The sequence below is a fragment of the Branchiostoma lanceolatum genome, chromosome 3 (assembly GCF_035083965.1).
Source record: "Branchiostoma lanceolatum isolate klBraLanc5 chromosome 3, klBraLanc5.hap2, whole genome shotgun sequence".
NCBI lineage: Eukaryota > Metazoa > Chordata > Leptocardii > Amphioxiformes > Branchiostomatidae > Branchiostoma > Branchiostoma lanceolatum.
The window spans coordinates 32,824,219-32,836,939 of record NC_089724.1 but is presented as its reverse complement, the minus strand read 5'-3'; the positions used below and the strand labels follow the sequence as shown (position 1 = coordinate 32,836,939).

Sequence of the window (12,721 nt, the reverse complement as noted above, 5' to 3'; positions counted from 1 at the left end):
CACTAAAATTTGACGATAAACGTCAATTATGACTAAAATATGAAGGTTGTATAGTTATTTAGATTATGTAGCATATTTTAGGATTTTATTTACAATACAAAACAGGTTGGATTATACCATTAAAACACACGTCAGCATTTGAGTCAAAGGTGAGAGGTCGTGTGTACAAAAAAACGTGTCTTTCCGAAAAATACGTTTTTATTCAAGATCATAGCAATCTTGGACAGTAGAAATATCTGAAGAAGCAGCCAAATACTTCACTGAGACTTGTCACCTACCGTCGTCATCTTTTGTAGAATCGTGGTGGCCTTTTTTTGGTTCGAAATTTGCGACCCAAATATAGGTCAGAAAAAGGTCATTGAGTTGCCGCGTGACGTGACGCGTCATTTACTACAACTTCGGACACACTTTCGCTCAGGTCAGTCTGAGTTCATCCCTGGTCAGGACACACCTCCTTTCTCTCTGATTTTGAGTGACCACAAATATCAGGATCTCAGCAACCAAGCAAGGTAACGTTGATATACTAAAATAACTCATCAGAGTCCAAATTCGCTTTAATTTGTGTTACAAGAAGCTTGATGTGTTGTTAGTTGAAATGGAACGGTAATGGCTTATAATTATACCAAGGAGCAAACAGACAACACTCAGCTAGCTACAGCATAGTGTTTGTAGAGCTGGATTAGCCAGGTTGCCATCCTAGTTGTTTTTTTAGTGGCATGCATACTCGCTTCAGAATCTTTGAAAAATCAGATACGAACTTCTGAAATAATGTAACGTGTTACATGCCTTTAATTTTGCGGTAATTTAATTTAGTGGTAGGAAGAAAATGGAGTGTTTGCAATGTTTTTTACTCGTGTAGTTCCCGTTTGAAACAAAGGGGTAGACTGGCAGAAGACAGAATTAAGCTTTTTCATCGTTATTTTTTTTTTTAAATATATGCTTGCAGTGAAGAGGTCACCACGAAAACCCACTCACACCCGCGAACATTAAACAACCGGTATGACCTGCATTTGTTGTAAGGCCACACTGACTTTTCTATACAATTTCGTAGAAGGCATTGACATCATCAGGACAACCCATAACATCATCATCATCACGGGTACCCCCAGATAACCCTGCGAGGGGCGTAGAAGGGGGGAGGAGGTCCCAGGCTAAGGCGGGCAGGCCTCCAGCCTGGCATGGTATGACTCAACGGTGGGAGCCAATACAACCGTGCCAGGCAGGGCATTCCACTGGGGGATGGTGCGGGGGAAGTACGAATATTTGTATGAGTCTGTCCCGGTGTTGAGTGGTTGAAATTTAAGATGGTGACTACCCCGGGTGCGCCCCTGAGCTGTTTTGAGTAGACTGTCAGCTTTTATATTGATATGATTATTAATGAGTTTGTAGAAAAAGGTGAGGCGGGCGTTCCTCCTCCTTTTGGAGAGAAGGGGCCACTGCAGGTCATTGAGCAAACTGTATCATGCAAATGTACGAAAAAGGGCTAAGATGGACAAAAGAAAACATGAAGCTTAAGGTTATCTAGCAATAGATAAACAAGCAAACAAGTGAAAACGATTGAGCCCACAGAACAGATGCAGCTGCATATATATAATGAACAAAAAATCCCACATCTTTCAGAAATGGGAGCCACAGAAAACGGAGCATGGAAAACCAACTAAGTAGGATGGCTTCAGTGTTGTCTATTTGTTTGTTTGATTGTTATTATTATTATATGACAGTTGAATGGCCTCAGGGCATGACATACATTGTTTAGAAAGTAGCTACTAGTAGGTAGTCCCATAGCCTCTTTGAGCCCATAGGGTAGTGGGTTGTTATCCACTGAGTCTAGAGTGTTGGGTATTAGAAGGCGGAGCCCATCCCTCTCCTTCCACTGCCTTTTACCTCCCCAACTGAAGTCAGATACCCATTTTTACACCTGGGTGAAGTGAGGAAAGTCGTAGAACTAGAAAGTGTCTTTCTCAAGGACACAACATCTAGCCAGGAATGCCAGGAATCAAATTAAATCTAAACCGTGTGACCTCTCAATCTTGTGCCCCCTAACCTGGCCACCCGGCCATTTAACCTGATGATTCCCTCACTGTGCTCACCCTACGCTACAGTTTCTTAAAGGCAACCCAAACAATATTAGGGCCCGAAAATTGGATTTTGAAAGTCAACTTATTTAGTCATTTCTATACATGGTTAGTTCAAACAACACTATCACAATGTACAGCAACACCCATGATGAAAAAATATGACGTTGTTGTGATGTGAGAACTCACTGAAAATTGTGGCGGGAGTTTTTGTAGGCTCGCGAAACTAAGGGGATCATCGTACGGCACTAAACTAAGGGGATCATCGATTTTGCGTGGTTTTGAAATGCTCAAAGTATGAAGGTGTTACGCAAATGTGCTAAACAGTGTCAGTAAATGTCACTACCATAAAATTTCAGCATTTTTTAATCTCCATGTATGTTGATCCTTCTACATCTGTGATGTTGATTGTATGTACAATGTACAATGTAGATGGCGGACCAGATAGCAGTCGACAGTGCTGTCTCAAGTACGACAGTCCCATCAACTTCTACACTGAAGGTGAACTTGGACGCGCCACGGTTCGACCAGAGCACGTTCTCCGGTCGTGCGAAACACTTCTTCACCATCACAGATCCTCGCAACCTGCTGGCAACCTCCTCGCAACTTGAGGAGGCCAAGTCGTTGGTGCTGCAGTACAGGTTAGTTGTCTGTTCGTTCAATCATTTGTTCAGACCTTTGTACTGCCTAGTGGCATGTAGGTCTGTAAGTTTCCTTGCTGTTTCTGTAGCAGGGTATATTTGTACAGGGATGGGGCGCTAGCCCTTCCCCTTGAACGTGCTTGAGGTACCTCCTTGAACACGGGACCCCTATTCTATGCCCCTTCCAAAAGATGGGTGCAGTCCCAATCGAGATGTCCAACCCAAAATTGCATCGGTTAGGGCTCACCAGTCTTTTGGAGGGACATTAAATGGGGTTCCTATATTTGAGGAGGTGCCTCGAGTAGAAAAATACCCTGCTACTGAAACAGCAAGAAAACTTGCTAACCTATAGCTATGTGCCACTAGGCACTACAAGGTGAACAACAACAAAAATGGATATGTGATTATATTTTCTCCTTAAAGGGCATAAGACACCAAAATACAACATTTTCTTATTATCTGAAATAGGAATAGCATCATTCAAGGAATATAAACGTTTAAAACAAATACACACCCTTCTAACATTGAACCATCAGAAACCATACTTCCATGGATCCAGCTCTTTATTCTTATCTGATCTTCTCACCAGGTGAATACATTAATCAGTGAATAATGCCCAGTCATGACGTCACAATGAACATGGCAGCCGGTTCGGAACCTTACACAACGGCTTGCGAAAAACATTATTTAATGAGCAAACAGTGCTTAATTATCGTGATAACATTCAATTAAAGGACACCACAATATCTATTTTGTTTGTTTGTAAAAATAACGTTCTTTCCGAGCCGTTGTGCAAAGTTCCAAATCGGCTGCCTTGTTCGTTGTGACGTCATGAGCAGGTAAGTCACTGATTAATGTAATTACCTGGTGGTAAGAATCAAAAGCTGGAGGTATGATGTTTTGATGGTTCGATGTTCAATAACATCCGAAGTGTGAATATTTTGTGAAAATTTATATCTTATCAAACAATAGTATTATGTTTTATGTAATTTCCTGAAATTCTTGATGTTGATGTCATTGGTGTCTTTTGCCGTTTAAACGCAATAGTTAAGCCTGATTCATGAATGATAACCTGACCTTTGACCTGTGTTGGTTCCAGACTAGGAAAGTTGCCGTCCAGCGTGACGGAGGATCAGCTGTGGCAGGCTAAGAACCTGTACGACTCAGCCTTCCATCCCGACACGGGAGAGAAGATGTTCCTGATTGGACGGATGTCGGCGCAAGTCCCCATGAATATGACCATCACCGGGTTCATGATGACCTTCTACAAGTAAGCCACTGATTGGATATCAGCTTGAAAGTTCATCTGTATTGGTAGAAATCCAAATTTTTCGGGGTGTCCCTGTGTTGTAGTGGTCTGCGCTTCTGCTACTTACCACATCTGGTTCTGATTACTTAGAACCAGAAGGCCCAAGTTCAACTCCCGGGTAGGACACCTCTGGACAAGAGGCGCAATGAGTCATACCAAAGACTTTATAAAAATGGTACATACTTCTGAAACAGTATAGAAGTTAAACACACTCCACTGCCAGTAGACTAGCCCTATACACCTTATGGTGTGGTAGGATTTTAACTAACTTAAAACCCAAGTTTTCAACTGATCAGCTCCAGTCTTAGTCAAGGAATGAGCAATTCACAGCTTTTATATGTTATGCAGATAGAACATGTAACTGTGGATCATGGATTGCAGAAAGTTTCACAACCATCCCTTAACAGAGATGGGGACAGCATAAACTTTCTACCACTTTTGTTCCAAGTAATTTGTTTACCAGGTGGTAATTATAATAACAAAATTGGCTTTTTATGAAAGCAGTGTATAATGATTCATACTTAAGTATGTAGCCAATGTAGCCTGAGTGCCAGCCTTTTTGGCTTCCGTACGCTACCCAAGCTCCGCTCCTCGCCTTTTGGCAATCAGGCTATAGCCAATGTACATGTACTAGTACGGCGGTATGTTTAAATTTTATTAGAAGCAGAATTGTATCACTGTATTTGAGGTCAGTACTATTTAGACTTGGGATGTTTTTTAAAGATATTCTAATTACAAGGAAGCAATTTTTTACTGCGACCACTGCCAACCAGCATTATGAATAACTAGTGTTGCTATATATGTTGTTGTTTCCAGAACCACACCTGCAGTTGTTTTTTGGCAGTGGATTAACCAGTCGTTTAACGCCATCGTTAACTACACCAACAGAAGTGGAGATTCTCCCATCCCAGTCAGGTATGGACTTCTCACGAAATTTCACCTTTTGGTCAGGATGTAGCGACAGTTTTGTTTGTTTGTTGAGTATATTATGTGTATAACCGGTAAACTGCCATTAGGCATATAACACACCAGTTTTATACAGTAGGTACAAGCTGCATAAGACTGGACTGTGAGGTTTGCACACCCACGCACATCCAACTCTTTTCAATAAGTGTGGTGGGTTCTTTAACATGCTTGGGGTGTGGCTCTCTTCTCAGATACAAGGGCCTTGCTTTATGTCCTAAAACAAATATGTCAATTGTTAGTTATTTTTTATACATACTGTTTATGACATTTTGATTGACAGGACGTTGGGGCTTTCATATGTGCTGGCAACAACAGCTGCTACAGGGACAGCTCTAGGACTGAACTCGATCGTCAAGGTAAATAATATACTTTAACTGAAGTGTATCACAAGCTTAAAGTGTAATATTATTGGACTTATGCCCTGGCATATTAGTATACATGTATGTCAGGATAGAGATTGCAATCTGGGTCTGTAGACTTAAGGATATTCCCTTGAAAGACAGTCAGAATTTTATAGGTTCGATTCATGTCACTTTTGATCAATGGATTGACTTGAAATTTTTGCCTTAGCGCGAAATAAAAACCACGCAAACTTAAATGCATTTACATTACATTGTAGTCAGAAACCCGGGCAATGTCACAATGATTTCACAGTGAAATTTTTGAATTTTAATCAATTTGTAATCTGTGTTACACTGGGATGATAATATATATATATATGTTGAAATGTACTTGTTATGGTCATTGACCTTCTTCCTGCTTGTGTTTCCAGAACATCGCTTCACCTCTGATTGGCCGATATGTTCCGTTTGCTGCTGTAGCCGCGGCCAACTGTATCAACATCCCCTGCATGAGGTCCAGGTAAAGATGAACAGTTCTGGTTAGCTCTTCAAAAGTACATACAGTCAACTACAACACTACCAAAAATCTTTTTTCTTATTTTTCTTGTTTTCTTATGTTGAGAAAGATTTTCTTATACAAAGGGGAAACAAGAAAATTCAAGAAACCTTCTGCGAAGTCTTGTCTAGTCTATGTCAAGTCTTATACACAAAGAATTTAATTCTTTTTTGTTCTGAATTTAAGAAAATATTTCTAGCATGCTGTTTTCCAATAAGAATTTTCTAGAAAAATAAGAAAAATGTGCTTTCTCTGCCTTAATATAAGATTTTTTGGTCAAATTTTTGTTCTTACAGATTCTCCCCATAAGTTATTTTTGTTGACAATTTGATTCTACTAGAATAATTTTCTTGAACTTTCTTTGTTTAAGTTGACACCACCCTGCCCCCCTCTCTACAGAGAGCTGACAAACGGGATTCCCATCAACGACGAGAACGGGAACCGCGTGGGAGAGTCTCGGCGCGCAGCGACACTGGCCATCACTCAGGTGGTAGTGTCTCGCATAGTCATGGCTATGCCGGGCATGGGTGAGTACATCCGAAAATAGTTTCATCAGGTTGGTAGGACATAGGATGTTTGGAGTTTCTTTTTACACAACCAGGTAAACTCTCCCGCTGACCTTTCAGTGTCTCTCAGACACCTTCTTCAGAGCTTCTGACTGGAGTACTGCTTCTCACCGCTATAAGCTGGTAAGTTTACCTGGTTGTGTAAAAAGAAACTCCAAACATCTTATGGGTGAGTACAGTTTGGATGTCAACATTCCTGAACTGTGAATTCTAAAAACGTAAACTTTAAGGTGGCCCCATAGCCTTTATTAGGCAGTAGGGACAGTGGGTGGTTATCCACTGTGTCTAGGACACTGTCAGTATTGGAAGGCTGAGCCCATCACTCTCCTTCCACCTCCATTTACCTCCACAACCAAAGGTACTCATTTTTACACCTGGGTGGAGTGAGGAAAGTTGTGTAATATCAGTGGCATGTCAAAGGATTTGAACCCAGGACCTAAGCCAAACAGTCTGTTACGTGAATTCTAGGCGGGAATTCTAGACAGTTTCTTAGATAGAGTCAAAACTGTCCAAGAAGACCACCCAGGGATCCAATGAAATCTGGTCTATGTGGAGAGGTAGTCACTATAGACAGGATTCTTAATGCTTGACAATGTAAAATTTCGTCAATGGGAACAAGTGCTTTTGAAAAAAGCTGGCGTTTTGGCCAGAGTGCAACTGAGATTGGTGTAAAGTAATAAAGTTGAAGATGCGATAATGCAATCTAAAAAGTCCAAGGCTATTGTATTATTCAATTTCCAAGCTATCAGCTAATGTATCACTGTCTTTATTATGTTTGCAGCTATACCACCCATCATAATGAACTACATGGAGCAAAAGGGCATCCTTCTCAAGGTAAGGTTGTGTGAAAACAAAAAATTCCAACTCAGGTTTTCCAACCATTGACATAACAGCCACTCTTGATTAAAATCATTGTTGTAGTTGTCAAGGAACATATTAAGACTCTGTAAAAGCCACCTGGCTACAGTTATATGTTAGCCTATTTGAGACAAATACAAGAGAAATTCTGATACTTGTTTTTTTACTAGTAAATAAAAACGCTGAGACATTGGGAAGAGACAGACATTTGAATGCACAAATAATTTACATACCTTTTTCCCAAAACTTCACACAAAAGTGTACTGTTCTTAGCTGGATACTAAGTCATTTGAACTGAGTTATTTTGATGTTGTTTCTTAAACATGTATACATAGTGACGTAATGAAGAATAAACATTTGAAAGTCACAGTAACCCATGATGTGATCTCTTCTGTTGATGCCAAATGGAATAATAGAGTCCACATCCTTTTGAGTACAAGAAATGTCAACTTGTTTGTTTTCATGGAAGCTCATCTGCGTTGGTAGTAATCATAATACAGTGCTAAACTTTGACACGTGTCAATAAAGTCACGTGTCCGTAACTCTCGCATGTCTACGTTCGGCAGTGATTGGTCATTATTGATCCTGAAGAAGGCGACAGTACTAGTGGTTGTCAAAAATTTTATCCGTGTATACCTTAGTGTTGGAAGAAAGTTTAGCATTGTATTCTATTTGTTTTCTTTTTCCCTTCAGCGTTTCCCGTGGACTGCTGCTCCCCTCCAGATAGGCATCATTGGTGTCTCGTATGTACCATAATTTCTATGATGGCAGATGTTCTGCTGAGTTCCATTCACTTCATATGAGTGAATTTGAAAATATGAATTTGATCACAAAAAGCCCTAAATGCAAGAGACAGCCTCTAGATTGAAATAAAACTACTATTATAGTGTTGGTCTATCTAAAATTTGGATTAGAAAAACTTAAGTACACCAGAGAGCCTCTCCATTTCAAAACATCCCACCCCCTCCGACCCAATGCACTCACCCCCAGTCGTTCCCCAGGCATACCCCCTCTTATGCTCTCCCCCTTACACTGTGTCGTCTTAACTCCCTATGGATATGATAGAGGTCTGGATGTGCTAATGCGTATAGTGAACTGTACTTAAGGTCTCATTCCTGTATTACTCTGAGTGGGTACCCTAAAAGAATCCGTACCCCAAAAAATGAATGGCTGCATTAACGTGTATTTATATTGGTGGGAAAATCCCTTTTAGCCAGCCAGACTGATCTCAAGCGTCAAACTGATGAAAGCTTGTTCGTAACTGTAGACATTAGCAGCTAAAGTGTGGCTGCCGCACGCAAGGTCGGACGTGCACAGCCCGACATTGTAGGACTGGTGATGCAATTGTGCGCTCTCTAGCTGGAAAGTGCCTTTTTGGATGTGTTGCTAAGTGCAGTTTGTAATTGCTATAAAAAGAGATTGAATGTAGTGAAACTGTTGGCAATTTTTTTACATGATCTAGGGTAAATGAACTCAATATAACGTTAGAATATAAAATTAAGAATAACATTGGTGCATTTTCTGTAGCTTCATTACGCGCCCATGCATGTGAAACCCGTATTATAACATGTAAGCCTATGGGGCGAAAAAACTAATGAATGAGACCTTAAATCTAACATGACTTTTGTCTTCTTTTCAGCCTGGTGTTTGCCACTCCATTGTGTTGTGCCATTTTCCCACAAAAAAGGTACAGTATGTAAAAAAGTTTTCATGCTTCATGATTTTTTCTACATTTCTATTGTATTGTGAAGGTTACACCTTTCTCTAAAAAAAGCAAATGTGTGTCATGTATCGAGTTCTTTCAAGATGTTTTGACTTTATAAAAAATTTTCATGTTTCTGACTGCAGTTCAATGTCGGTGAAGCTGTTGGAACCTGAGGTTCGGGATAAACTACCTGATTCCACAACCCGAGTCTACTTTAACAAGGGGCTTTGAGGCTGGGAAACCCTGTCCGTCCAACAGACACAGGGATTGGAAACATATGTGGTAACTCTGGATTTTGAGGTAGATAGTCTGTAGTGATGGTATTTCATTAAAGTGCATGTGTCACCAATGACACTGAAATACAACAGTTCCAGAATACAAGCAAGTTGAAGCAACCATCAAAAGTATTTACGTTGATGAAGGTTAGACATCCAGGTAATAAGATACGCCAAAAATAGTTACTCAAGCAACTGGATAAAATTTTTAAACAGTCAGACATTTCAGACAGCATCCGCTATCAGTGACCTCGTCTTAACTTTTGAACCATCTGAAATTATCTTCACTTCATTAACATATCTATTCAGAGTTTTGTTATAAAACCTAGTTCTGCCAGATCTTTCCTTAGTCACTGACGAAAGATAGCCGATGCTGTCTGAAACATCTGACTTTTTCAAAATTTTATCCAGTTGCTTGAGTAACTATTTTTGGCGCGTCATAAGTATTGTTCAATGGACAAAGAGGAATCTACAAAATATACACCCTTCTGTTGTTACTGAACATCGAATCTTACAAATCATACTCTTCCAGTTCTTGATTCCTTCCACCAGGTAATCAAGGTAATTTCCTGCTCAAGACATCATCGTGAACACGGCAGTCCGTTTGGAACCTGGTACCACGGCTTGCAAAAAACTTTCAGTTAAGTCTTTGGTACAAGCATGATCATGGTAAAGCCACCCTCCTAAAAGCAGGACCCCTATCGCTCGATTCGTTGGCTCGCTCGCGTAGGGGCCCTGCTCTTTAGCTCCGGTATACACGGTTCTTGTGCCGTCGCCAACAAAACAACTTCAGCCAATCAGAGGGTTTGCTAAACCTTATCTAGAGCAAAAGCGCTAAGGACGCTGGGAAGCTATCAACCAATCAGGTTACGTCTCACATCGTTACTTTAGGTTCAGAACAAATTAACCGCCAAATTGTGCCAATTAAGGATAGCTCATCAATTATTCATGAGCAACTGTCAGTAACGTCGCCAGAACCTTGTCTACCGGGGCTAAAGAGCAGGGCCCCTACGCGAGGAGCCAACGAATCGAGCGATAGGGGCCCTGCTTTTAGGAGGGTGGGTAAAGCCAGCATCACAACAACCAAATTGAGCATATTTTTTGCCTGAAAATCTGCATGTTACTTTGGTGAAGAGGATACCGCAGACATTAAATCTCTGAGTGAAATTCAACATCTACATTATATTGAAGAGATGACAGAATTTTGTGACTGTATAGAATGTTTTATCCCAGCTGCTCTATGATTGGTTCCTTTCCTAGGAGTTCAAAAACGACAATAGGCAATTGTGACCAATAGAGTACACATGTGCAATTTCAGCCTCCTACGATAACCAAAGTAGCGTTTCATGCAAAATGTTGCTAGAAAGACCCTTGTACTGTTGTAAAGCATGTGCATCAAATGTACTAGTACCTCATACTGTTTGTACTCCCAACACATCATTATAGTCAAACCTGCCCAAGAAGACCACTCATGAAACCAAGAAAATCTGGTCTACATGGACAGGTGGTCACTATAGATTCTTAATTGAGAATACGAAAATCATAGTGGTGTAGACTAGACAAGTATTGAAGAAATTTTGTTAGATTGTGTGTTAGATTCGCTCTAAGCCATAGTCAAACTTGTTTGTTGGATCCTGGTAGGGTTTTTTGAGCAATGCACAGCAATGTTAATGTTGACCACGGACACTGAAGCTGTAACTAAGTCCATACTGATTTTATTATATGGACGACATCCTCTAACATTGATGCGTGCACACATGTCATCCATATAATTTCAAAAGTCAGTATGGACTTATGAAATGTTTTATCCATGTGTGTTTGATGGGTAATTGAGGGTAACTTATGAAATAAACTGTGTTGTATTGATGATACAAAAGTAGGTATAACGTGCAGAACCTTAGAACATGTAGTTGGTCCAAGAAGTGATGATATTCCTGGAGAGTTTTCTATGAGACCACACCAATTCATTTGCCTTGTTCTTCTTCTTCTTTTTTTTTTTTTCAAGAAAAACTAAGACCAATATTGTTGGGTGTCCAGAGTACAAAAACTACTGATTTCAAACTCTACCTCCAATTTCACCTTTTAACAGAGAACAGATTGACTAAAATCACCTAAAACCATTTTGGGGGCCAAAAATTCATGACAAATATATTAAGGATGAAAGAAGTAAATTGGTGTGACCCAATGTGTTGCTAAGGGGTTGAGAATAGTAAAAATTAGGATTTAGTTTAATACCAGTTGTTGGGAACTAAAATATTTGAATCTGATGTTGCTTGACCACTTGTGTATGCTTGTGATGATAATTGTTAATCTACATGTGTGGTGTTAATGTGTCCGAAAATATGAATCTACATTCGTATGTTAGATTTGATAACTGACAACACTTCAGTTTTTGATTGACGGATATGATAATTTGTCCCTTTTGCTTAGATGTCTATTTCTAGATCTGTCTGTAAGCCCCTCAAAGGGAAATGTGCAACTGTTTCAGAATCCATAAATATGTCTATTACTAGAAAGGTAACATTTGCAAGCAAATACAAGATGTTTACCTTCACATGGTCTGGCCAAACAAACTACTGATCTGTTTATTCTAACTCAAACACATTTATATATACATGGCGACCAGCCCCTCCAGCTCTGTCCTGCCACTTGCTACACAATGTAATCAAACACAACAGGGTGTCTGCTAGTTTACCAATAACCATGGTGACAGCCGTTTAGTCCAGGTCATTGACCTTATTGTTTGGAGTGGAAGAGGAAGAAATTGAAATATGTTTCCCTTCAATGAAGGTAAACATAATTACTGAGATTAAATAATACAGAAATGTCTGATACAACTTTCATATTTATCGTAGATTATAGAAATCAAATCAGCAATGGAAGTTACAAACAGATGTGTTGTGTGTCATGCATGTCAAATCAAATGATGTATGTCTGATTTGGGTGATGTTCAGTTAACAAAGTTGAGTGATAGACAACTCAAATAAAACAGAGTATCGTCCATTATTATCTAATGTCATCACTGTCTCAATCATCTTAGAGACTTAACTAGAAATCCTGGAAATATGCTTTTTGTGATTTTTTGTTTTATTCATTATTGTGAATTTCATCACTAATTCTATGCATTTTCCTGCTTATGCGAATTTGCCTATCTCCAGTTTCACCATCACATCCTGTCACTCTACAATACTAGTATTCAAATAACTGCAGACACACAACAAGACAAACAAACAAACACAGCGGCCGAAAACAATACCTTCGTTTTTTACTGAGGTAATAATTTAACGCCAAAGTTCTACTGACTGAAACTATACCACTGCTAGAGCCTGTGTTGTATGATAGTCTGGCTCAAGTCCGGATTAACGTCACACTTAACTACCCAACTGTTTTAAACATCAAAATTCCAACGTCTGTGCCAATCTCCTGTAA

The 12,721-nt window shown here is 39.8% G+C and overlaps 1 protein-coding gene across 2 annotated transcripts; it reads left to right on the top strand.

Annotated features, from left to right (window-relative positions):
- Window positions 1-144: 144 nt before the first annotated feature.
- Window positions 145-12,298, top strand: LOC136431481 (sideroflexin-1-like). 2 transcript variants are annotated; one of them, XM_066422872.1, is made up of 11 exons: window positions 145-418; window positions 2,508-2,716; window positions 3,816-3,986; window positions 4,842-4,940; window positions 5,272-5,347; window positions 5,764-5,852; window positions 6,288-6,415; window positions 7,236-7,288; window positions 8,006-8,055; window positions 8,952-8,999; window positions 9,161-12,298. In XM_066422872.1, exons 2-11 carry the CDS (start codon window positions 2,508-2,510, stop codon window positions 9,246-9,248), a joined length of 1,011 nt encoding a protein of 336 aa, XP_066278969.1. In that variant the 5' UTR covers window positions 145-418; the 3' UTR covers window positions 9,249-12,298. The 2 variants fall into 2 exon arrangements, with proteins under 2 accessions (XP_066278969.1, XP_066278968.1); XM_066422871.1 differs by having other exon boundaries at window positions 146-509.
- Window positions 12,299-12,721: the final 423 nt, after the last annotated feature.

Coding starts and splice junctions, on each gene's coding strand:
- LOC136431481 (XM_066422872.1), top strand. CDS start 2,508: ATGGCGGACCAGATAGCAGTCGACAGTGCTGTCTCAAGTACGACAGTC. Junction 3,987..4,841: donor TTCATGATGACCTTCTACAA/GTAAGCCACTGA, acceptor TGTTGTTTCCAG/AACCACACCTGCAGTTGTTT. Junction 6,416..7,235: donor CATGGCTATGCCGGGCATGG/GTGAGTACATCC, acceptor TTATGTTTGCAG/CTATACCACCCATCATAATG.